The 26,966-nt window shown below is 39.5% G+C and overlaps 1 protein-coding gene across 3 annotated transcripts in view; it reads right to left on the bottom strand.

Annotated features, from left to right (window-relative positions):
• Nucleotides 1–26,966, bottom strand: part of GPATCH2L (G-patch domain containing 2 like) — a 53,867-nt gene that overhangs the window by 14,029 nt on the left and 12,872 nt on the right. The window contains exons 3-8 of one of the 3 annotated variants that reach the window (XM_028141337.2): nucleotides 22,759–22,823; nucleotides 16,117–16,293; nucleotides 14,137–14,213; nucleotides 10,332–10,399; nucleotides 8,823–8,877; nucleotides 6,542–6,627 (exon numbers count right to left, since the gene is read on the bottom strand). In XM_028141337.2, coding sequence (XP_027997138.2) covers nucleotides 6,542–6,627; nucleotides 8,823–8,877; nucleotides 10,332–10,399; nucleotides 14,137–14,213; nucleotides 16,117–16,293; nucleotides 22,759–22,823 — 528 coding nt within the window. Of the gene's footprint in view, nucleotides 1–6,541; nucleotides 6,628–8,822; nucleotides 8,878–8,930; nucleotides 8,971–10,331; nucleotides 10,400–14,136; nucleotides 14,214–16,105; nucleotides 16,294–22,758; nucleotides 22,824–26,966 lie in introns of those variants that run through there. The other 2 variants (XM_008138807.3, XM_054715887.1) reach the window with 2 other exon arrangements.

A 26,966-nucleotide genomic window follows, 5' to 3' on the forward strand; every position in this document is an offset into this window, starting at 1 on the left:
GGAGTGTGCAGGAGGCAGCTGATCAATGTTTCTCTCTCATTGATGTTTCTAGCTCTCTAGCCCTCCCCCTTCTTCTCTGTAAAAAATCAATAAAATATATATTTTTTTAAAGTAACAAATACAGTCTTTAAAAATTTCTTACTTCAACCTGGCCCGTGTTTCGGGCTCGATCCCCAGTGGGGGGTGTGCAGGAGGCAGCCCATCGGTGTTTCTCTCTCATTTTGATGTTTCTCTCTCTCAATCCCTCTCCCTTCCTCTCTCTAAAATCAATAAAAATATATATATTTTAAAATTCTTACTTTAGGAAAAGTCACTACATTCATATCATATATAAGTGTGAAGGTGAATGCTAAAGATGAACAATTAATTGAAAGAGTATTCTGTATATCCTTGCATAAACACATTTCTATTTTATTTTTTTACTGCAGGTAACCAAAAGATCAGGTGAGTTTTTAAAACTGCAGTGTTACTTAGGAAACTGGGCAGATCACTATGTCCCTGGGGCAGGAATGTACTTTTAGGGGGAAAAATTACTTTGAGAAAAACATGCATGTTTAATAGAGCCAATGTTGGCAAAAAAATAACTGAAGTGACTGCTTTAGATTTAGAACAAAGATGTTTAGAGTCACTCCTAAGGAGAGAAAACAGTCTTTATCTGCCAATGTCGAACTAATTTAAGGAATAGTTCACCTTCAAAAATCATTCATTTTTAAAACCCAATGGAAAATTCATTATTTTGCATAAAATAAGATTTATTGTGAAAAGCTATTTATTTGCTATACTATTCCTTAAACATTTACAAATTAGTAACGTCAAGAAAAAATTATTAATATTTCTAAGGACCAAAGTTCATGTATATCATATATTCCAATTATTCTCCTTAATTACTAATCTATTCACCTCAATTACTGTTAACAAAAATGTATGAAGGCCTACCCTATGTAAAGCACTATACTGGGTGTGGAGAGGGTGTACACAAAACGACTGAGCCCAGTGCCCTCCCACCGGGAGCTCACAACATAGTGAGGGAGGTCGATGCATAAAGAACTAACAGACACAGACTCTGCGATGTAATTAAGGAACAAGCAAAGTGCCAAGGTAAACTGGGGGCAAATGAATTAAATCTAGGGGAAAAGACACACCCCTTTCCTCGCCTGTGTTTTATCTTCAGAGTTAACTGGCTTTTATTAAACACCCAGTAGGAGAAATATTTTCACAGACTTACACATAGCAAAGGATCCAGGCCTCTGACACTTGAAGCAACTAAGGAGAGAAAACCACTTCACAATTATAGGACACAGTGGAGGTTTATTCAACAGGAAGAGATCCTAGCAATTCCACTAGTGTGTTCACTCAAAACTAACCCTCAGTGGTCTGTGACAAACGGCTCACTAACACCTGAAAACTCTCCGTAACCTACTTCCCTTGGCTGGGCCAAAGCTGACACATCGTGAAGCTGTTTCATGCCACCCACAGGAGCAGAACAGATTCACATCAGTTGGAAAGATGGGTTTAGTACAATGGCAAAACAGAGAGAAAAATGCTTTCATCACTCCAGTTAGGCAGGAAGATGCCAGCTGGCTGAGAGCTGCTATAAACAAGACCCTCCAACAGAGGACAAAGACTCCAGAACTGTGTACTATATAATGGGAAATTCCAGTAGAACTGGCAGCATTATGGACAATTTTACAGCAGAAACACTTCTCACATGGCCAAAACTAAGGCACTAAAGAGGTGAGCAAGAGCTGCTGGGCATCACAGCATCCCCAACAGACAGAGGACTAACAAAAGGTTCTTTCCCCCAAGCCCTGAGGTAAAACCTGGGGCTGTTTACTACGGCTCCAAAGGTCAGAAATAATAGCATGAATTGAGTCTTCTTCTTGCTCTTTGAAACTCCTTGTCAAATGGCACAGCCAGCTGGGCACACAACTCTGATATGCAGATCATAACGTTTGTGAACAGATAAAATGAATTACAATGAGCACAGCCTATCATATTTCAAATCTCTAATGGGCAGGAAGGTCTCTCTTTTATACCCACATACTGTCCAAATGCCTCCTCTTATAGTCCATTTGAGGCCATTTAAGCACCTCAAGAATCTGTACACATCTCATTAGTGAACAGCTCTGGAAGCCAAATCAGTTTGTAAAACTATAATTATCCTAAGGACAAGGTAGGGTAGTAACTATATAACAAAAATAATATTAGCTACTAGTATATGAAATATTCAAATATACATTTCATTTTGATCATCACTAGCCCAATAAATATTGATAATCTATTTTACAGATGAGGAAATTGAGGTACGGGGAAGGTCAAGTCATTTGCCCAGGTAAAGCCAAGAGTCTAACCTGGGTCTAGTATCCACTAATATGAGACTGAGAACTTCACAAGAAATAAATGGAAATGGTGATGCATTACAAAATCACTACCCAAAAGCAAGGAAAATTGAAGAAAACCCACAGCTGCCATGTGATTACTCAAAAACTGTAACTAGTGACCTATGCATCATGCAGAGAGATATAGCAGCTGATAAGTTCCAGTTTGGGTTTTCTAAGGCAATAATGGTAAGAAAAGCTATCCTGGATAATCAATAACTCTCATTTTGGGAAAAGCTGCCTACAGCACTAGCTCCTTATTACCATTCTCTGACTGAGTTCCTGACAGCAATACCACTGCCTCTACCAGAACGCCAATCACACCATCTGCTGGAGCAGCAGTAATTCTTAACACCAACACCAAGTATATACTATTTTAATAGTAACACCCCAATACTAACAACCTAAACAACCAAACCTAAACAGCTGGTTTAAGAATTTCATCCATACACCCACCCAGCAACTCCTCCCACATGTTAATCACTACATGCAAAGCACTGAGCTAACCCCTAACTAACACTCTCTTCTCACCTACAGCAAGCAGTTCTCCAAAGCTAAGAGAGGTCCCGTGTTCTACCTCCCACAAAAAAATCATGCTCACAATATCAAAGCACAGAGCTCATGCCAATTATGATGAGATTTCCCGTTAAGCAAATTACAAAGCACCACTCATAAAACCATATGCATTTAGGGCAATAGTTTTTAACCCTGGCAGCATATCAGAGTCACAGGGAGCTTTAAAATAATGCCAATGCCTGGGCCTCATCCCAGGCCAATTAAGTCATAATCATGGGAAGAGGGACCCAGCATGGATATTTTTTTAAAGCTTCTCAGGTGATTCGAAAGTGCAGCCAGGTTTGAAAACCACCAAATTAAGTATTGCTAGAGTGGTATTTCTGAAAACCTCTTATCCCACAAATCTATAAGGTGGCACAACCACCACAAAGACTCCCTCTCCCATCCATTGCGCCTGCCATCTGGGCTGTATTAAAATGAAACATCAATAAAATGACCTCTTAAAATCTCGGTCTCATTATTTCTTTGTTTATAGCAATGAAATACTAAACAAGAAAGTCACTCATAGCCCCCAATCGGCCTCCAGGCCTCCCGCTGAAAACCAGAGCTTTATTATGATGCGGCAGTGAGGAGGTGGGTAAAGGCTCATCACTCGCATGCAGTTGAGTGGAGGACTGTGGAACTGGCCATGTCCAGGCAGGAAACAGCCTCAGCTCAATAACCCGACGGAGGAAACCTTCACAGTTCAGGCATGATTATCAAACTCTTTGTGCTCTTAAAGGAGAGTAATTATAGGCATGTGAAAAAGAAAAGCACTCCCTGAGGAACTCTTCCTCACATGCTTCCCAAGAGGCACTAGGGCCATTAAAAATTCCATGATGAAGAGGAAAAACAGCCTGGGAACAGCCAGGAGGCAATACAGCAAATTAATACACCAGCCCTCCTCAGGGAAAGCTGTGATAAAACAGGAAACACTTCTCTCTCCGCCAAATAAAATTATACCACTAATGATAACATAGTCACCACACACACACAAATCGTTCTAATGATGGGTGTGAAATTCCCAGTGCTGCCCAGATGCTTTGAAAGAAATTTTTCCTACTACAGATAAAATGGAACAAGAAAAAGATAAAATTTCCATTAGAAACAGTTTTCTATCCAGTTATTCACCTGCCTCTTCCCTACCACCACTCTTTTAACATTCCCCTTTCTAGGTGACAAGCTTTGTTAAGTCGTCCACTTTTCACAAATCCCACCATCCAGTTTTGAACCCAATCTCATCCCTCAGTCACACTGAAACTAGACTGCTTCTTCTCTACTGAGCCCTTGCCGGGCAGGAACCCCACTATTCCAAAGGAAGGAGAGGGAGCCCCAGGAGCTCAGTGTCTCATCATCCACATTTTCTAAAAATTGCATAGAGATCACTTGTGCTGACCATTCCCATAGATTAGTGGTCACCAAACTTTAGTGCACCCTCATGAGTAAAAAGTTTGAACGAACACACCATATATATGTAATATATGACACTGTCTGGAAGAAATAGCTGCAAGAGGACAATTATGTGCCGCTAGACTACATATAAACGATTTAATAAAAAGAATTAAGGATAAGAAAATAAATAAATGTAAGTTTAAACACTTTACCTTCCCCTTCTCCCAAAGAACTCACTTTGTATCCACTACCCTAGAAATGATGTCTAGAAGGACAAGCTATGAGCTGTAATTGTCCACATTCTCTCCCCTTGCTTTTAGCCATGGTGGAGAGCAATAAGCAACGTTTCCCTAGAGCTGAGTGCACCAAAAGCAAAACCTAGACTTCGTTATGTTTCCAAATCTAGCTACAAGCACTGCCAGCAAGAGAATGAAAATAATGATATGGATAATGAAAAACATAAAGAAACAAGAGGTTGACACTCACTCCAGGGGGATGAGGTTTTAAAGGCAACAGCAAGCCTGATAAAAGCATGGATACTGAGCACAGAACAGCTCTAGGTAGCAGAGGTAAAGGAAAGAAGGCTAATAATCCACTTTCAGCATCTGACATGATACAGTGCTTCTTATAGTCTTACCAAAAAGTATACATGGCCATTATTTCATTTGGTATTAAGACAAAAGCTTGAGGACTGCTTACTTAGGGATTGAAATTCTGTGTCTTCCAAGATAGCTTGTACACACCTCCTCTAAGAAAACCTCCCTGAGCCTCTAAGTTAAAAGCCCCTCCTCTGTGCTTCATATCAATGTCGTGCACACCTTTATGCACTTATCACTCCATATTGCAATTGTCAATTTCCACACCTGACTTTCCCATGACAATAGAAGCTCCTTAAGGTATTACCTAAACAAAGACCCTGCCACGTAGTAGGGTGTCAGCAAATGTTGAATGAATGAATGATGAATAAACTGCAATCTACTGAAGAAAAGGCCGTATAGTAGTTTATCAACGTCCCACAATTTTCCACTTTCCAAGTAACACCATTTGTGATGGCCTCCCTTTTCAAAAGACTTTCCCCATTTAAATACTACTTCTCCTAGAAGGTCTGGCAGCAATTTATGATACAGAGTTTGTTATAGCCCATAGTGGAAGTTCTACTTTTATCCATGAAAGAATAATTTCTTTGTGCACTCTGTACCCCAAATGTTATGAACACATCCATTTAAGAACATATTAGGGGGAAAAATCATCAGAACCTTGGAAATAAATTCACTGTACTACTATAAACAGTAAAAGTCCTTTGGTTCAGCCTATTAACTGCTCTTTTGTACACAATAGTCCTGCTAGGAGATGCTACAATAAAAACCGTATTTACTTTCCATGTCACCTAACTTAAGAGAATTTATATTGAGAGGCGCTAAATTCATTCTGCTATGTGGGCTCAGGATTCATTCTGACAAATGTATACTAAATGCCTAGTAAGTGCTAGACACTGCGTTAAATGCTGGGGATATATCAGGGAACAAGACAAGGTCCCTGCACTTTGAAGTTTATAGTGTAGTGGGGGGTGGGGGGAAGCCCAATAAACAAAGTCATTTTAGATGATGTTAAAGCTCTTAAAAAAAAAAAAAAGAAAGAAAGAAATAGATAATAAGCAGAGTGGTAGAGGTGGCCCCTTTAAATAGGATGGTCTGAGAGGTCCTCCCTGAGGTTGAGATGAGAAAAAGCCAATCCTGGGAACTGCTATAAGACTGTAGTCCAAGTAAAGGGAGCACGTGTGAAGGTTCAGAGGCAGGAAAGGGTTGCTACTTTTGAAAAACAAAATGGAGTTCCCTGGTGCAGCTGGATCCCTCCCCCAGTGAGGAGAAAGAAGTTTATGAAAGAGGTTTGGACATACAGGCAGAAGTCAGATTATGCATAATTTTGCAGGTCATGGCAAGGATCATTAATAATGTACTCTGAAGATGGGGCTTGTAGAAGAAATATGAAATATGAGCCAGAAAACTAGGTCAAAGTTGAAACTTAAATCACATACTAGTCACATGACCATAGAGAAGATACCTTGCTACTCTGCCTCAGTTTCTGCATCTGAAAACATCCATTGACCTCAAAAGGATCAAACTGACACTATACACAAACACACTTTATAATTTAAAAGGTGTTGTAAGAAGAAAAATGGCATTGTCTGGAAGAAATAGCCACAAGAAGACAATTACCTGGCAGAGCAGTGTGCAGGTGAACACCGTCGGTGAGAAGCATCAGCAAGAACATCCAGGGAGTAAAGCGGAGAGAGGGGATTAAACTGCAATAATAAATAAGGTTATTTTAGTAAAGCGTATATTAAACAGACATAATTGGAAAGAGTAACCTGCTACTTGATTACTTTTTCGCTTTTACCATTCAACTCCTTTGCTGTCCCACAGACACCCTTAAGTAAGGTTTTGCACATCCAACAGTGTACCCTAGCACACTTCATCTACCACCCCAAAAAACTATTTTTTCAAAAACTTCTGATAAACAATAATTACTTAAATAGCAGAGGACAGTACAGTGGACCCTTGAATACTCATGTATAACTTCTGACTTCCCAAAAACTTAACTACTAACAGCCTACTGTTGACCAGAAGCCTTGCTGATAACATAAACAGTCTGTTAACATATAGTTTATATGCTATGCGTATTATACACTGTATTCCTACAAGAAGGCTAAGAAAAAGAAAATGTTACTTAGAAAATCATAAAGAAGAGAAAATACATTTCAGTATATTTTTTTAATTTGTGTATAAGCAGACCTGCACAGTTCAAATGCATGTTGTTCAAGGGTCAACTGTACTTTATAACTGACATAACGGAAACTTACACCTGTTGATTATCACCCCTTGGGCCTAAGAAGACCAGCATAAAATTACCTTTTCACTTCCTTATCCTAGCAAATGTTTCCAGTGAATAACTGGTTAGCACATACCAGCAGCACAGTGTAGTGAAAACAGAACTACATTAAGAATTAGAATAACAAATGTTTAGTTCCAATCTACCAACTGAGCTGTCATGTATTAAAAACTACATAATCACTTTAAGCTTTACTATCCTCATCTGGGAAATGAAAGTACTGCTTTCTGTCTTACCTATTGTAAAGGACTTTTATGAGGGCTGAATGAAACATTGCTTTAACAGTTTATAAAGTAACTAGAGGGCGCAGTGCATGAAATTCGTGCACAGGTAGGGTCCCTAGGTCTGGCTGGCGATCAGGGCCGATCTGTGGGGTGACCAGCAGGGCAATCAGGGAGCCCCTGCTGACACCTGCCTTGGCTGGCCTGGTGCCGCCCACTCGCCAGCCCGGCCCCCTGCCGCTGCCGCTGGTAGCGGCCTGTGGCTGGGGGCAGCTCCTGCATTGAGCATCTGCCCCCTGGTGGTCAGTGAAGATCATAGCGACCGGTCGTTCTGCCGTTCAGTCCATTTGCATATTAGGCTTTTATTACACAGGATTTCAGTTTATCATCTATAAAACATCTATGGACCTCAAAAAGTGGTTGCAAGATCAAATGGGACACTATACACAAAAGTACCTCACTTTACCTTTGATACTTTCTTTGGACTTTTTCCACAATAAATAAACCGCCCCAAAATTTCAGAACTAAAGACTGAAAGAACTCCAAATGGTCATTACAAAAGAACTTAAGAGAATACAAACTATGGAACTGTTCTCTGTGTCAAAGGTTCCAGTCACGGTTCTATGAGCTCTATGACTTGGGACAAACAGATTAAACCTCATCTGTAAATAGTACATCCCCAAAGATCCCCTCTGCCTTTAGATCCTCTGATGCAACCACGATGAGCACTCTAGCGTGGAGTTCCCCAAACTAAAGTCTTTCACATACGACCTTAATGACTTTTTCCATACTTGGCCACCACCTGCACTATTTACTTAATATTTTTATATCAATTATTATTATTCAGCATTGTCTTTACTCTATTTCTATGAAATAACAAGTTTGATATGATGATTACATCTATTTTATAACTAATCACCAAGATAAAGCAACCTCTCTTCCAAAATCAAAAGCTTCAAACATAAAGGAACTATCGATACTTTTTAAATTATGACCCCTACAACAAAGGGCTAGATGTGCCGAGGGCTCTCTCAGTGGGTAGCTAGGGACAAGACTAAGAGGGCAAGGCTCTAAGCCCTCAACCCCATTTCACCCAAAGCAGCTCTACCTTCTTCTGTTTAATACGTGTAGGCTTCAACAGTTTACTTCTCAGCACAAGAGTCTGCTGCTTAACTAAACAATAAGCAGATGAGGTTCATTCTGATTTCTTACTGCAAAGTTTTGAACTAAAATAAAAATGGGATTTCTAAGAAATACGTGTTACAAGTAATAAACTAAAGATTACAGCTGAACTTAACAAGTAACTACAGGTCTTATCAGTGAGTACCTATTCTTGGGCAACAGTCCTCCAAGAAAATGAGAACAACACTGTGAACAGGAACCTTACCTCATGTGCACAAGCAGAAAGGGAAGGAAAATCAGAAGCCAACACTTTATTCTTTCTAAAGAAAAGAAAATCAAGTGTAAAATAGAGACAATAAAGAAAAGATCTTACCTGATTTCGTTCCCTTTTCCCAGCTGATGGTAACCAGACACTAGAGAAAGGGAGAGAATAACAGTGAAGAAGACATAAAAGAAGTGGTAGGAAAATTACAGAGAGAGGGAGAAGATAAAAAGATGTTGGCATAATGAAGAGAAGACAAAGACAGAAATGGGAAACGATGGAATTTGAGGAGAAAAGAAAAGAGATGTGCTCTAACAGGTTTGGCTCAGTGGATAGAGCACTGGACTGCAGACTCAAGGGTCCAGGTTTGATTCCGGTCAAGGGCGTGTACCCTGGTTGCAGGCACATACCCAGTGGGGAGTGTGCAGGAGGCAGCGGTTTGATGTTTCTCTCTCTCAGCGATGTTTCTAACTCTCTATCCCTCTCCCTTCCTCTCTGTCAAAAAAATCAATAAAGTATATTTTTTTAAAAAAAGAAGAAGAATAGAGATGTTAATGTGTTTGAACTTTTTGCAGAAAATAACTCTTCAAAGGAAAAAGCCTTGTAATGGAATGTAAAAGACTGGACACTCTACAAATAAACCTCTGATTAGACTGTGAAAACAATGCTCTCAGCTATGCAGTGACAACAGGGTCTCCAATTCAACGAGGGCATAAACTACATGCACATCTTGTCTATTTTGTACATTAAAAGTTCACTCAGGCTAGATAGGTATAGATCATAACTGGGTTCACTCAGGCTAGATAGGTATAGATCATAACTGGGTACTGACGTGTTCAGGAGACATCAAAGAGCCAATCATGTTAGGGGGCCAAGCTGTCACAAGAAGGGATGGAATAACTTTTCCATAGCTACACACAGGCTTTTTAGTTGTATTTATCACAGTAGTTAGGACAAAAAAAATTTTTCTATATAGAGGTCTAAAAATGAGAAGGGAATATAAGCAAATGTAGAGGCAATCACCCATTTTGAACAGAAACAATTTTAAGAGACAGAAAAATTAGTTTAAAATGTAGCATCTTCATTGGAGGCTACTTTTAAAATGCAGCACCTATAGATATAAAAAAGCAAAAAAATAAAAACTAGTCTAGAAAGGAAAAAAATAGTAACTCTCATAGGTTTAGGGCATTACCCATGTTGATTATTAAGATCTCCTCTTTCAGGCCCTAGCCTGTTTGGCTCAGTGGATAGAGCGTTGGCCTGTGAACAGAAGGGTCCCGGGTTGGATTCGGTTAAAGGCACAGGCCTGGGTTGTGGGCTCGATCTCCAATAGGGAGCGTGCAGGAGGCAGCCGATCAATGACTCTCTCTCATCATTCCTGTTTCTCTCTCCCCCTCTCCATTCCTCTCCGAAATAAATAAAAATATAGTAAAAAAAAAAAAAAAAAGCTCCTCTTTTTCTTCCTTCTCCAAGGAACAGATTAGAATATCCAGTAAATACATAAGCACTTACTCTTTCTGCCGGGAGTCACTAATGATGTGGCCTAACCTCTCAGTACCCAAAGTACTTATGCTGGTCTCCTGAAAAGACAAGGAAGACAAAAGTGTCATCTAACCACAGAAACAAATATATAAAGCACAACCTGTCATCAAGCTCACACTTTCCCATGAACGTGCCAGCAACTTCAAAGACACATGTCAAATGTCAATCTTAAAATCCAACAGCAAGTATATTTCTTATGGGAATCTAACTTAAAAGTATTTCATGCTGCCCTGGCCAGTGTGGCTCAATTGGTTGGAGTATCCCATGCACTGGAGGGTCGCAGTTCAATTCCCAGTCAGGGCATTTACCGGGGTCCCTGGTTCAATCCCCAGCCCAGTTGGGGTGTGTGCAGAGGCAACCAATCTCTCTCTCTTTCTCCATCTCCCTTACTCTCTCTCTAAAAATCAATTTCTAAAAAAAGTATTTCAAGTTACCCTAGACTTACCTTTCTTTAGTCTTTCAAAAAAGTTTTTTATAGGGAGCGGCTCTAAGGTCAAGCCTCGGGCTGACCTGTGGCAGGGCCACAAACAAGTCCCAGCCTCGAAAGCAGAGCTCTCCTAGCATAATTAAGCCTGACCTTGTAGCCTTCCCTAATTACTTCCTAAGTAGCTAATGGACTTTGGGAGGTGCAGCGAGTGTCGCCAAAACAAGAACATTTGTATACATGGTAATCTACTCTTGTTTTAATCAGACTATAAAATAAAGCATCGGTTTGCAGGCTGGGTCTTTTGTGAACTCATCCAGGCACGGGAGATCCACCGAGCCCCAGCTGTATTCTCTTGTCTGTCTTTTCTTCAAGCCTTCACCACCCCTCCTCAGGTTCACCCTTGGCCATGCTGGCGTGGCACAATTGTTATAAACATTGTTTACTATATATAGTATATAATAATAATACCTCCTGGAGTTATTCAAGTATATAGAAATAAAAACTTTTTTAAAAAATCCAACAGCAGCTCATTTTTAACAGACAAGCAGCACATCCATTTACTGAGTCCTCACCAGTAACACTTAAATATCTACTGAGTAAATATATATACATAGCAAAGAATTTTTGCAACTTACAGAAACTGTCACCTGTATTTTGTCTGTTAAATGTCATCTCTTAAAACAAGAAATAGAAGTTTGCATAAATTGTTTTCTAAATTTGGGGTTTTCGAGTTTGCAACATGAAATATTACCCTAACACTACAAGCAATTCAAAACCTCATCATCTCCAAAAAACTGGAAAATGGCAGAAGGCACTCACCCTTCATTTAATGTGAGCATATCTACACTAATAATAGAGAAATATGCAAATTGACCATACATCCATGACACCCACCAACCAATCAGGAGTATGCAAATCAACCCAACAAAGATGGCGGGTTAATTTGCATACACGGGCGCGGAGCGAAGACTGAAGGCTCCAGCCCGAGCAAAGACTGAAGACTGAAGAGGCTTGGCTTCTCCGCTGCGTCCGGAGAGGAGAAGCCTCAAGGCTTGGCTTCTCTGCTATTGCTGGAGCAGAGAAGCCAAGCCTCGCTGTGGCCGGAGCAGAGAAGCCTAGCCTCGAGGCTTGGCTTCTCCGCTGCAGCCAGAGCGAAGGCCTGGGTCCCAGGTGCCAGAGGAAAACCAGTGCCAGCAGCCAGGGGAAGGAAGGCCTATTGCACGAATCTTCGTGCAAAGGGCCTCTAGTTTACAATGAGTATCTATCATAGGGCCTGGGGAAGCATACCAACAGTGTATAAATAAGAGTTATACACATATGAGTGTTAAGATGAGGGAGTGTAAGTCATAGGGCATGCATGTCAAGAATGTCAAGCCTGCTACTCAAATGCATTTGTTTCTGGACAAATATTATCTGTATTCATCTATGTGCATAATTAGCTTAAATATTAGGATACACATTTTAGCAGACCTGACTAATGAAAAATCAATTTGAGGTCAGATTTTGGGCAGGAGTGGAGGTAAATGAAAAGGTTTCACATACTGTATTCTTCATACTCTTCATCCCTATACCCGTGCCTCCTGGTCACAGACACAGAAATGGTAGTGGGGCCAAGGGAAAAGATGAGTGAAAAATGAACTATTTGTTACAGAAAAAAAAAATTATTAACTTAAAGTGCCGTAATGTTTAAATTTACAGTTTATTACTGTGTAAATTACAAGCAGTACTTTGCGTAATTAGCAGCTCGCTAGCAGGGAGCTGTGAATGAAACTCATTATTTATGATTACAATTTGGAAAAAAATTAGAGGCATGGGGAGGGGGGAAGGGAGGCAGAACAGTGACCTCTGCTAGAAATGACAAATATCCCTTTAAGGTGATGAAGATGAATTAAACAAGTAAATATTATTCTATTCATTTGCAATCCTTAGAGACATCCAAAAGGCGCTAGTTTTCTTCCAGGCAAACTAAAGGAAGCCTTCAAGTTGAACTGATTTACTTCCATGGAAGTGAAAGGCTCTTATTTTTATAGGAACTGAAACAAAGTAAGGTAGGTGGTAGGGAAAAACTGTTGTCAAGCTTAACCAATAAGGAGAAAAAAAATCAAACCATCTCTCTGTTTCCCACTGCCAACCTCCTGCTTCCTTCCACCCCCATGTACTCACTTATACCCTGCTAGCTGTCAAGAATAAGCACTCAGAATAACAGGCAGCTTTTTATTGTCGGGAAAATGAGCGACCCAAAAGAAGGCATCGTTCTTCCAATAATCAAATGTCTTCCTAATTAAACATTTGAAATTGAATTTAAAGATAAAAAGAATCTAAGTTCATCTGGATTCTCATAGATGAATACATATAATAAAAATGGCCTCATTTATTTTGTATGACTACCAGTAAAACTTCAAAAAATAATTCCCTGATTAAATTATAAGATAACAACTCTCTGAGGTAAGCCAGACTGTGGCTCTGACTACTATATATAACCAAGTTGGCACAGAGCCTGCCACATAGGCATTCTAAATGCTTACTGAGTAAACCAACTAATTAATGCTCTAAAATGCCTCTCTCTTTCTTACTCTTTGCCCACCACCATCTTCTCTGACTGAGTATGAGCCCCAATCTTAACCTATATTCAATCTCAAAGCTAAAGTGAAAAATAATTTTTTTAATTTAAATAAAAAAGAGAAGTAGACCGGGGTTCAACTCTCTACTCAGCCACTTCTACCTGGATAACATCATATATTACTGAATATCTTTGAACCCAAGTTTTTTCACCTGCTAAAGGGGAATAGCACCTTTTTTCAAGGTTGTTGGGAGGATTAAATGAAGTAAGTGCCGGGCACAATCACTGGAAAAGGCAGACCTGAGTAAGCAGATATTCATCCCTCATGGCCAGTGAGGAGGTTTTGAAATTTGAAAAATTTTTTCCAAGTTTTTTCTTTTTAATGAATTTTAGAGTGAAAGACCAAAGACAGGACAGAAGAAGCACCCATGAATTCAGGAGGAGTCATAAAAAAGTCAAGAGTGTTTTAACTTACATAATAATCATATAAGATTAATAAAAAAACAGAATAGAGAAAGATCAGGCCTGTAGATTTATAGGCAACAGATACTGTCATAACGACAGTATTTGCTCTGTCAGAAGTTCTATATGAATTAAACTTCATCCTTTATGTGTTTATCCATCCATATCCTACATAACGTTCACTCTTATGAACTTGCAAAATATTCCTGTTGGCTTAATTAATTCCAGGGTGATAATGTGCAGCACCTTTGATTATCAAGAGGCTACACAAATCCCCAAAGGAATATTATCCTCCCACTGAGCCTGTAAACAGTAAGAGCCATCACCTTCCCAACAAGCCTCCTTCGCCCCTTTCTGAGACATCGAGCAGCTCCAGGCAGACGATTCAAGCGAGAATGGTACCCTAAAACAAAAAAAAGGCAGTCCTCAGTAACTGAATGTAGAAGATTCATTAGCAATGACATGCTTCTAGTAGACCAGAGTCCTTCTCACCCAGGATCTACTAGACTGACCCTTAAACTAGTATCACCAGGCTATCTGTCAAGGATTTACTATCTCCATCTCTTTGTCACCAGTAGTATGATCTCAGGCATGTCACTTACCTTTGACCTAGGCAGCCTCATCTGTAAAAGAGGGCTATCTGCTTGCTCAGTCCTATCTTATAGTGATGTTTGAAACCAAATGAAATAGCACATGGAAGGTACTAATAAACTAAAAAAAGAGCCTAACCAGCGGTTAAGGACAACAGGGGGGTGGGAGCATGCATGGGGAGGGGTGTGGGATGGGAATGGGGGGATGAGGACAAATATGTGATACCTTAATCAATAAAGAAATTAAAAATAAAAAATAAAAAAATAAACTAAAAAAAACTAGATAAATATATGAGGCATTATCAATAATTTATAAGTTAAATGCTAGTTATTACTTAAAGCCATTCTAATTCATGAAATAATGGTAAAAATAGCATGTATAACCAATCCCATTTTTCTGACCGCTATATGTGTTTTACACATAGAAAAGACAACTGGAAGAACCACACCAAAGTGTTATCAATGACACTGTCTCTGGATATGGGATTAGAGGCCATTTTTAAGTTCCTTCTTCTTCCGATTCTTGCTTATTTGTGTGTATTTCAACGAGTCCATAAAGAACTTTTAGACATGGTCATGGAAATGTTTGATAAACATTATTAAGTAGCAAATAATGTTCCTCAGGCAGAGAGTACTCTTTATCAAGAACCAATTTATTTGAGAAGGCCTTTCAACCACCACATTCATCATAATGAAATGCTACAGGAGTTTACAGCTCTTAGTGAAATTCTGATCATCAACAGATGCTCAACAAATACTTGATAACTGACTAATTGATTATTAATTACTGAGAATTCTACAATCATAAATTTACACAGCTTAAAGAAACCTCTCAAACAGTTTTATTCAATGTTGAGAATCACTGATCAATATCTTAAATGACCCTGAGACCCCAAGGAAATGAGGTGACTGTCAGTCACAGAGCTAGACAGACACTCCCAGACAGTATTTCCTTCTCCCTGTCCAGCTCCTTCCACTCTACTTTGCTACATCATCATTGAAGGAAAAGCAAAGGGAAGAAATGTATATTTGTGCTAAAGCCCACAATAAGAGAATTTTTAAAATTTAAAGAATATTTTTAAATCATCCATTCAAAAAGTGCCACTGTGCCCTAGCCTGTTTGGCTCAGTGGATAGAGCATCAGCCTGCGGACTGTAAGGTCCCGGATTCGATTCCAGTCAAGGACACATCCCCTGTAGGGGGCATGTAGGTGGCAGCCAATCAATGATTCTCATCATTGATGTTTCTATCTCTCTCTCCCCCTCCACTCCTCTCCTGAAATCAATAAAAAAATATATATATTTTTAAAAGCCACTTTAACTTGTATGTGAATGTTCTCACTGAAATCTGTTCTCTTCTAAGACCCAGTGCTTCAGGCTTCCGGTGAGCACTCAGTAGCCCATCAGTCACAGCAGGATAAACAGCCATTACACGCTTCCTAAAACTGGCACAAATGGCAACAGCAAGCTGAAGGAATGCCCTGCTTTCTTTCACGACATTGATTTAGGCATGAATAAAGGATTGACTTAGGTAAGAATAAAGAGAACCTCAAGCTTCAAGACTCCCACTTGAATCCTCTAGAAAAATCTCTGGACTAGCACCAAAATTCAGATAGTTAACACATGCTTAAAGGAAGGAATATGCATACCATGGGATGATTCTCCCCAAAGAGAACCATAAAAGCGTGAAGTATATTTTGGTCTCCTCAGAACTCACCTCTTTGAGCTGGCCGAGAAGGTAAAAGGAATGTGGAGTCTGAAAGTTTATCCAGTCCAGAATCCATTCTTTCTACTTCAGAGCAATGATCAGGAGTCCACTTGGGCAGAAGATTAGGGACAGTGAATCCTGGGACACACTCTCCTTCATAGAACCAATCACTCTGCTCATCATCCCCTAAAGTAAAGAGATCATTTTCATAAGCTGGAATATTAACATGCTCTATCAAAAACCAAACGGGAGAATAACCTCTCAGTGATATAGGTTTAAGAATACTTTTAAATAAAGTCAAAGTACAAAAAACTGTTCTGATCCTTCTTCTTGATCCATAGTATGATGAAAACTGGAATGCTTTTAATAGTACAAAAATAAAGCTGCAACTTACTGAGCCTTTACACCTACCACGACCCATGCTAAAAATCTATAAATATGTTATTTCTTCCAAACCTTACACTAACTCCAACTTACAAATGAAGTAACTAAAGTCCAAAGAAGTCAAGTTCAGATGGTATATGATGAAGCCAGGATTTGAACTCAAAGCCTGACTAACTCCAAAGCCTTTACCACAAAAATAAACTGCCTCCTACCATTCTCAGGGGCATAAATGAACTGGGGATTCAAAGCCCACAAATGTTTCTCAATTCAAAATTAGCTGTTTCTCAATAAGAAAACCCACTGCGTTAGAGAACATATTTGCCAATGTTATTTCCGATAAGGGTTTAATCTCCAAAATTTACAGGAAACTCATACAACTTAACAAAAGGAAGATAAACAATCTAATCAAAAAATGGGCAAAGGACCTAAATAGACACTTTTCAAAAGAGGACATACAGAAGGCCAAGAGACATATGAAAACATGTTCAAAGTCACTAATCATCCGAAAGATGCAAAACGACAATGAGGTACCATCTCACACCTGTCAGAATGGCTATCATCAACAAATCAACAAATGACAAGTGCTGGCAAGGATGCAGAGAAAAAGGAACCCTCTTGCACTGCTGGTGTGAATGCAGACCGGTGCAGCCACTGTGGAAGACAGTATGGAGTTTCCTCAAAAAATTAAAAATGGAACTCCATTTGACCCAGTGATCCCACTTCTAGGAATATATCCCAAGAAATCAGAAACACCAATCAGAAAGGATACATGCACTCCTATGTTCATAGCAGCACAATTTACAATAGCTAAGATTTGAAAACTGCCCAAGTGCCCATCAGCAGATGAGTGGATTAAAAAACTGTGGTACGTCTACACAATGGAAAATACTATGCTGCTGTGCTGTAAAAAAGAAGCACTCTTACCATTTGCAACAGCATGGATGGACCTGCAGAGCATTATGCTAAGCAAAATAAGCCAATCAGTGAAAGATAAATATCACATAATCTCACTCATTTGTGGAATATAATGAACATTAACTGATGAACAAAGATAGAGCCAGAGAAATAAAACATTTTAGAATATAGAAGTAATCCTGTTACTTCAGATTTTTAATATCTTCTACAACTTTTATGATATTATACTGTTAGTCCAGTTTTGGAAATATTATTATATTTTAAACCTTTTTTGGAAATATAATGTTTACTGCATGTAACATTATTATATTTTAAAAATATATATTATATAAAATACAATTGTTATAGCTGTTTCTGAGGGATCTTTTGCTATAGTTGAATTTCTCATAATAGGCGAATAAAGAATGTATATCCATACCTTGTTTTTTTCCTTGGTACCTCATTAATGGGACAGAAAATCATCTCGACACTAGCAATCCAAGCTATCAAGAAAAAATACTATCCAGAGACAAATAATATAGTCCCCCAAGGTTTATGTCAAGAAGTTATTTCATTTGCCCAAGGCTCTTCAATAATGACAAAGGCAAGACTAAATCCCTATGTCCAGGTTTTTGGCTCAAACATCTTTTTATTGGCTACAATAATAGCCTCTCAGTTTCCAATAATTTATTCCTGCCAACAAAGATTAAGATAGATAACTTTATGTCTGCTCCGCCCCCGCCCCCCCTTCAAAATAGCAAGGATGAAGGAAATTATTGCAAGAACATTTAAGGAGTTCATAATATACATTCATTCTCTAAGGTGTACTGGATCCCAGGGAAACTTCTCGGGACATGCCCATCACATGAAGTAGCAGATTCATGGGCTACTAACACCGAGGATAATGATAACTCTTAAATCACTGTGGAGATCACTAAAAGGGGAAATGAAAGCTGCATAGTTGTGAATAGCAGCAGATATTGCCACTAAAGAAGTTACTCAAAGTGTTCTCTTAAAAAAAAAAAACACCACCAACAGCTGTTTCTCTTAAGCAGTGGTTCTCAACCTTTAATGTGCATCATAGGGCAAGTAGGGATTGTTGAAACACAGACTTCTGGGTCGTATTCCCATATTTTCTGATTCAGCTCTGGGCAGGACCAAAACTGCATTTCTAACAAGTTCCCTAGTGATACTAAGCTTGTCTGGGGACCACAATTTGAGAACCACTACAGCATCTCATCAAATAATGTACATAGATGAATTAAAGATAGACATTAGAATCCTGCTATATAATAAAAGCATAATATGCAAATTGACCGAACAGCGGAATGACCGGTCGGCAGGGGGTCAGGGCTGGTGAGCAGCGGCGCCAGGCCAGCCAAGGCATGTGCCAGCAGGCAGAGGGTGGGGACAGTAATGGGGGATGGGGTGGGCAGCGGCAATCAGCGGTGGTGGGGGGGCGATCGGGGTAGGGTGGGGGGGCGCAGGGCCGGCCACTCACCGGCCAGCGCCGTCCCCTGATCAGCCCACCCATTCACCTCCTGCAGAGGAAGGCCACCGGTGGCAGCAGTGGCAGGGCAATGGGGGCCGGGCTGATCACTCGCCAGCCCAGTCCCCTGATCGGCCCACTGGTTGCCTCCCACAGAGGGAGGCCAGACTGTGGCTTAGGCCCGCTCCCTGTGGAGAGCGGGCCTAAGCCGTTAGTCGTACATCCCCTGAGGGCTCCCGGACTGCGAGAGGGCGCAGGTCGGGCTGAGGAACCCTTCCCACCCCGAGCCTCTAGTTAATAATAGTTTCTCTGCATTTCACCATATTAATTCCTTTATTATTCATAAGCATTTCTTAGGCCATTTAGTAAAACAGTGTACTCAGCTAGATCATGTTTTCTGATAACAAATGGCAAACTATCATGGAATGTTTTTTGGTTCTCAAGCATTCACTCAAGATTTTTGATAATATGAATAGAGCCTCACTGAACTGGAAGCAACCTTGTGAGATCATCTAGACCCGTAGTCTTCAACCTGTGTTCACTAAGATGCCTGATGCAGGAGCTCCTCAAAAGAGTGCTGCCAGAGAATAAGGAAGAGGCTGAGTGGATCAGGCTCCTGACACTCTGCTCCTTTAGGACCCTGCTTTAACCAAAATAAGTTTAGCTGTTTTACAATTTGAGGTTCTATGTATAACTAGAGGCACGGTGCATGAAATTTGTGCACTGGGGGGAGGGGAGTTCCCCCTCAGCCCGGCCTGAGCCCTCTTGCAGTACAGGACCCCTCGGGGGATGTCCACCTGCCGGCTTAGGCCTGATCTCCAGCAGTCAGACATCCCGGGACTCTCGCAGTCTAGGACCCCTCGCTCCTTACCGCCCGCCTGCAGCAGAAGCAGGAGAGGCTCTGCCACCACCACTGCGCTTGCCAGCTGTGAGCCCAGCTTCTGGCTGAGCAGCAATCCCCTTGTGGGAGAGCACTGACCACCAGGGAGAAGATCCTGCGTTGAGTGTCTGCCCCCTGGTGGTCAGTGCATGGCATAGCAACTGGTAGTTCCGCCAGTGGTTTAGCCGTTTTGGTCAATTTGCATATTAGGTTTTTATTATATAGGATTCTGTTTGAGGGGGGGAAAGGAGAATTTTCCCTGTCAACTGGGCTTCCCAATAATTATTTATTAAGAGCTCACTATATGTCAGGTGATGTGTTACCTATTGTAGTTGCAAATAATTTTTATTTAATCCTGTCTTTGAAAAACTTCAATGGAAAAGACACGCATCTATCTATAAACAATAATGTGATATGGTAAGTGGTGAGAAAGCAACAAGTACAGGAAAAGAAAAGAGTAAGGGTTCTAGGAGATGGTGCCTACACTGAGCGTATCAGTCAGAATCCCTTCAGGAAACACATGCACATTTAAATGGAGTAACTGAGACTTTAATAAAGCGCCTATTTACAAAGGTGTAGTCAGTATTAAAAGAAACCAGTAAGGGATGGTGAAGCACCCTGGAGCCAGCACAGTGAGAAGTCTTTACATTACTAGAGCTAAAGGAGCAAGGGGAAAGAATGGCTATCAGAGCCCTGAGAAAACTGTGGCTATAGGAAAAGGCTGCCCAACAGGAGTGGTGGCCTTCTGCAAAGGAACATAACCACAGCCAACCAGCAGTGCAACAGAAAGGGAGCCAGGAAGAGCTATACTCCAATGTAGCAGACAGCATTATTGCTTCCACCTCCCTTTAACAGAATAAATAATACACCCATGCCTTTTGCCATGGGATTCTACTTAAGGCAGAGCACACTTCCTCATCCCACAGGCACTGGGCTTGGTCATATGACTTGCTTTAGGTAGAACATTAACAAATGTGATTCAAGCAAAAGCTTTAAATATTCATGCATGGCCTGGCTTGGTCACTTGACATTCATGTTCTCTGCCATGAGAAGTCCATGAGTCATAGAGCCATTGCTTCTTTAGCCTAGTACCCAGAATAAGATGCACTGAATAGACACAAACCTAATGTGAAGCCTGGAGACCAGCTGAGCCAGATCTATTCAACTTCAGCTAATCCCCAGTCCCAATGTAAAAAATAAATGTGAAAAAACACTGAAATTCTGGGGTTGTTAGTATTATCATAATAAAAACTTGACTATTACACCCAATCTCATTCACCTCCCTCTCTCCCTCCATTCTTCTGCAGATGCCACCTCTTGGCCAAACCCATGAAGGCAGGAAAACCCACTGATGTAGTCCACAAATATGTCCCAGAGAGGCAAAAGGAGAACTGTGTCTTGGTGGATGAGCAGCCATTCAAGGAAAAGTAAGGGTGAGATTTCAGGCAGAGACCAACATAAACAGACATGGAAGCAGGAAATAACATAACTATGTGCTGAGAACTCTTAAGCATCTAAAACATCACCATAATATGTGAAGTTGAGGGAGAGACAAAGAAGAAAGCTGGGGCTACAATCTTCCATGATAAACCAAGGACTTCTTATCAGAGGAAAGATTTTCCAAAGGCCCAAAACCTAATCTATTGCAATAGGTCCACCCACTCTTCCACCTCTGTATAATTACACAACATAGCCTTTGAGAGACGCATTATGATACTTCATAGCATTGCAGTAAAAGCAAAGAAAAAGAACAAATATTAGTAATTCTGAACAGTATGCACACCAGGTCACTCATGGACAACCACACTTTCCTGGTATGAGATAAAAGAATAAAGGCCATGGCAGAACCTACCAGGGAATATACACACACACAATCTCAAATGACACCTAGCTCCCTCAGCATTAGAATGGAACAGAAATGTACTCACAACTTCCATATAGTAGGAAGCTTAACAAGTCCATCCATGCCCATAACTACTCTGAGGCATGGGTGAGAAACCACCTCCTCCACAGTTTCTCTCTCCAAATCAGTACTTGGATCCTGAGTCTCACGGTCCTAGGATTCCTTCAATTACTAGAGAGCCTATCTGTATCAACCAAGACATGTAGCCACTGTGTCTCTGTCCTTCAATCACTTAACCCTTGGAGAAAATTCATTGGATTTCAGATCTAGAAGGGACTTTAGAGATCTACAAGTTCCTGATTTAGAGTAAGAAAACTAGTCCAAGGGAGCTATATGAAATTCTTATTGGTACACAATTTGTATGGCCTTAGGAAGTGTACAGGATAAGAACAAAGTTTCAAATTACTGCTTAGGTAGTAAAAATAAAGAATTGATAATTAACCCTTTGCACTCGCTTGCTTTTTTCTCGAGCTGCTACCGATGCTAACGGTGTCGAGTCACACTCAACATCCAAGTGCAAAAGGTTAACATACATTAGCCTTATTCAGTGTTCTATGCTAAACTTTAGAAAGAAGATGTTTTCTATAATATATTCATTCAGAACACTGTGGTCATCTATAATAATAAAAGCATAATATGCTAATTAGACCAGACAGCCGAAAGACCTTCCAGACGAAGCCACCGCGGCTACGAGGGCTGAGCCCCTTGCACAAATTTTGTGCATCGGGCCTCTAGTTTATAAATAAGGCTATAAAAATAAACTATTCCTATATGAAAATAAGATTAATTTAATATCTAATAAAATGCAACTTCCCAAAGTCCCATCCTTGACACCATAATCACCCCTGGACCAATGATTCTCAAAGTCTGAACTACCTGCATAAAAATCACCCCAGGTGCTTATGAAAAGTGCAGATTCCAAGGGACAACTCTAGAACTATGTGATTTCTAGGAGTTTTGAAAATTTGCAGTTTTAACAGCTCCCCAGGTGGCTCTTACATGCCCTAAAGTTTGAGAACCACTGCTATAGACAATCACCATATTCTCAGTGACTCACTCCTATAATCATTAGAATCTTCCTAAAGCTGGGATCAAGATTACCTTGCCGTCCTTCATCGTTGGTAAAGAGCCCTGTGTCACTGCTGCTACATACACTGCTGGTTTCACTGGAAAAAAAAAGAGTAAAACAAAGAGAAGACATCAGCTCCAGTCAAATACAAAGCACTGTCTAATGTTCTTCTGGTTTTCAAATCAAAGGTTTCCCTAATTTCATTAGCCAATCAGAAATGTAAATTTCATGGTTAAGTCATTGGGAAAAGTTTATTTTAAAAAATTCTAAAACTTTTATTTATATCTCAAAGTACTTTAAAAATATCTAAAGCCACTTTGTTAGTTTAGCATTAGAAAACTATTTATTAAGGCTCATAGAAATAACCTCAAACTATTTTGGTATATTAAACAACATAAATTTACAAATTTATCAACTAATTTTATTTTTTCAGTATTACCAACTATCAGTTTTAAATGAAGCTATCTAACTTTAAGACATCTAGCATCTCTCAAGTTTTTTCTCCCATTTACAAAGCAACAAACAAAAATCCATAAAGTAGGGTGAGGAGTGGGGAAATCAGTATGACAAAAGTTATTACTTTCTAAATGTAATGTCTTCCTACATATCAAGCATATACAATAAAATTCATTTTCAAAAAGAAGTTAAGATATAAAAATATAAAAACAAACTCCATTTGAACTCATTGAAATAAAACTTTTGCTGCATAGAATTCCATTTAATAAGTTTCTTTTTCTGAGCTATTGCTAACAATTAATTCTGCCTCTTCTGAGGCTGTATTTCTTTCATCTAATCATTAAATTTGATTTATCTGGTTCAAGAAAAATTTCTCTATTCTTTATATTAGCTGTTTCCTTGACTGGAAGTATTTCCTTCCAAGGCAGTTAATTTTTTTCACCTGCTCTAGAAGATGGAAGAAACCAAAGCAAGAAGAAACATTTTCACCACACTGCATAAGGCTTGGGAAAATCCCAACCTACATTTCTGGACCAAAAATCTGAAAATATTTTGTATTTTGCAATACTTCCAAATATTTTGGCAATACTAAATCCTAAGAATGTTGAGTAAATTAAGTAGCAATGCTCTCCTCACTTAAGCTTGTCTCTGAATAATAGACCTAAGAGATTTGTTGCAGCAAGAGCCAATAAAACATATCCAGTTTCTTTAAAGGTCCTTTCATTTTATTTTATTGTGGGAACAAGTGGGAACATTCTCAGGTGTCACTGTAAGAAATGTCTTACAAAACTATACCACTGGATTCTAATGGATTTAGAATCTTCAAAGAGCTCTGCAGTTAAATCCAGAAGACATCCTCACAGACTAGCAGGGGTCCTCAAACTTTTTAAACAAGGGGCCAGTTTACTGTCCCTCAGACCGTTGGAGGGCCGGACTATAGTTTAAAAAAAACTATGAACAAATTCATATGCACACTGCACATATCTTATTTTGAAGTAAAAAAACAAAACGGCAAAAACACCCGCATGTGGCCCTCAGGCCATAGTTTGAGGACGCCGGGACTACTGCATTCTTCCTACTTCTCAGTTCCAAGAACTGTGCCTGCTGAACTTAATGGTTTTGTTTTTGTATTTTTAGCAAATTCCTAAAAAATATTACTAGCCTAATTCCACTGAGTCTTAACTACATACACATCTTCTCAGATTACTACTTTATTGTTCTTATTTTACCTCGAAAATAAAGCAAATTTCATATTTTTAACTCCTCTTGATATGAAGGACGGTGGGTCATGGGACAGATATTCTGTTCTACCATCGTGTTATATTCTTTATTGGCTAGCAGTAGCACCAACTGAGACTTAGGGGTTAGCAAACAACAGCCAGTTACTTATTTTGTTTGGTTTTTAGTTTTATAAACCTGCGGGCGGGGGGCGGGGGAGGGGTGTCAAAAGAACATTTTGTGAGATGTGGAAATGATATGAAATCCAAATCTCAGTGTTCATAAATACAGTTTAATTGGAATACAGCCACACTCATTCATTTATATATGGTCTATGTCTTCTTTCACACCACAAATACAAAGCTGAGTAGTTGCAACGGAGAACATAATGCCCACAAAGTCCTAAACTATTTACTATCTGGCTCTTTACAGAGGAAGCTTGCTGATCCCTGCTGTACATGTATTACAAGTTCAACTCTGCAATGTCTATGGTCCCCTCTGCTTAAATATTTCCAATTAAAAAAATAAAACTGTTGCTTTATTACAAAATCTATCAATTCTTTTCTCTATTCTTGTCCAACCACTGGTAAGTACAAGATACAGTGCTTCCTTAGTCCTTTTTTTCCATGCATTTCATTCTCTCCTCATATTCTAAATAAAGAAGACAAGCTCAAAGAAAGATGTTGGGTCCAAAAGGTGTTGGTAACCTAAAACCTTCCTGTCACTGTATATTTTCTACTTTTGTCAACAGCATTTAAGGAGACGCTTCTTGAAAGATTAGCTAGCACTAATTTCTATAAGTTTCTATATGCAGTTAATTAGAGTAACGGTAATGATGTCATATAGGACTATCACCAGGATTTTAAGATTATTATCAAAGGAGATATTTTCTTCACCAAGAAAATGACTTAGGTCTTACAGAACACTTATTATTTAGAAGTATCATCATTCCACCAGTATCTGGAGAGGACTATTTCATTTGATAGCATCTGCTAAACCTATCCCTCCAGAAGAACTTGTATTATAGAAATCTAATGATATATAAGAAATTGGTAGCATAATTTATCAAAAAGAAAAATACCAGGAAGTTCATGGCATATTTGTATATAAACACTAGAATACAGCACGCAAAATGTAGCGCTAGCTATAAAGTAGAACCAAATATTTCCCAGTCATAGGCCACGGTTGTCCAGTCCTGCAGCCTTCCTTCATTTATGGCTCAGAGATTATGATTTTAAAATAAAATCATCTCCAAAGAGTACATATAGATGGCCAACAGATTATCAGAATGACTATCATCAATAAATCAACAAACAAGTGTTGGTAAGGATATGAAGAAAAGGGAACCCTAATGCACTGGTAGGAATAAAGACTGGTACAGCCCCTGTGGAAAACAATATGGAGGTTCCTCAAAAAATTAAAAATGGAAGTGCTTTATGACTCAGCAATTCCACTTCTGGGTATATATCTGAAGAAACTCAAATTCGAAAGAATATATGCACCCCTACACTCATCGCAGTATTCTTACAACAGCCAAGCTGTCCATTAATAGATTAGTAGATAAAAAAGCAGTAATACAGCCCTGGCCAGTTTGGCTCAGTGGATAGAGCGTTGGGCCTGCAGACTGAAGGATCCCGGGTTAGATTCCAGTTGGGGGTGCATGCCCAGGTTGCGGGCTCGATCCCCAGTGGGGGCAGTGCAGGAGGCAGCCGATTGGTGGTTCTCTCTCATAGTTGACATTTCTGTCTCTCTCTCCCTTTTCCTTCCTCTCTGAAATATATATATATTTTTTAAGCTGTAGTACATATATACAATGGAATATTACTAGAACATAAAAAAGCATGAAATCTTAGCATTTGGGACAGCATGGATGACCTAGAGGGTATTATGCTCAGTGAAATAAGCCAGTCAGAGAAAAACAAATACCATATGATTTCACTTATATGTGGAATCTGAAGAACTATATAAATGAACAAACAAAACAGAAACAGATTCATAGATACAAAGAACAGATTGATGGTTGCCAGAGAAGAGGGGAATAGGGGACTGGGTGAAAAAGGTGAAGGAATTAAGAAGTACAGGTTGGTAGTTACAAAACAGTTATAGGTATATAATGTACAGCATGGGAAATATAGTCAATAATATTGTAATAACTATGTATGGTGCCAGAAAATGAAACTTATTGGGTGGGATTCTATGGGACCAAAGCAAATGAACCACATCCAACTGAAATAATCAGATGACTGGGCATGGCACCCACTTTCAAAGAAGTGGATTGTCATAGGAATCAAGCCTAATAAAACACTATTCATACTTCTTGTCCACTTAATTAATTCCAGGACAAACACTGTTAGCTAAACATTGTAAACTTTGGCACTATTTTAAAATGCTCTCATCTGAACTGCTTCTATTTCCAAGTTGTGAAATGAACTGTTTGCCCTTTTGAGGAGCAATTAGAAGGTATTGTTTTTAAATTGGCAAAAACTCTTAGTTTTTAAACTACATTATTTTTATTCTATAGAGTAGATCAATGTTTTGGTCTTACAAAGTTCTCTAAATTTGCCCT

This window comes from Eptesicus fuscus, chromosome 5 (genome assembly GCF_027574615.1).
Source record: "Eptesicus fuscus isolate TK198812 chromosome 5, DD_ASM_mEF_20220401, whole genome shotgun sequence".
Taxonomy (NCBI): domain Eukaryota; kingdom Metazoa; phylum Chordata; class Mammalia; order Chiroptera; family Vespertilionidae; genus Eptesicus; species Eptesicus fuscus.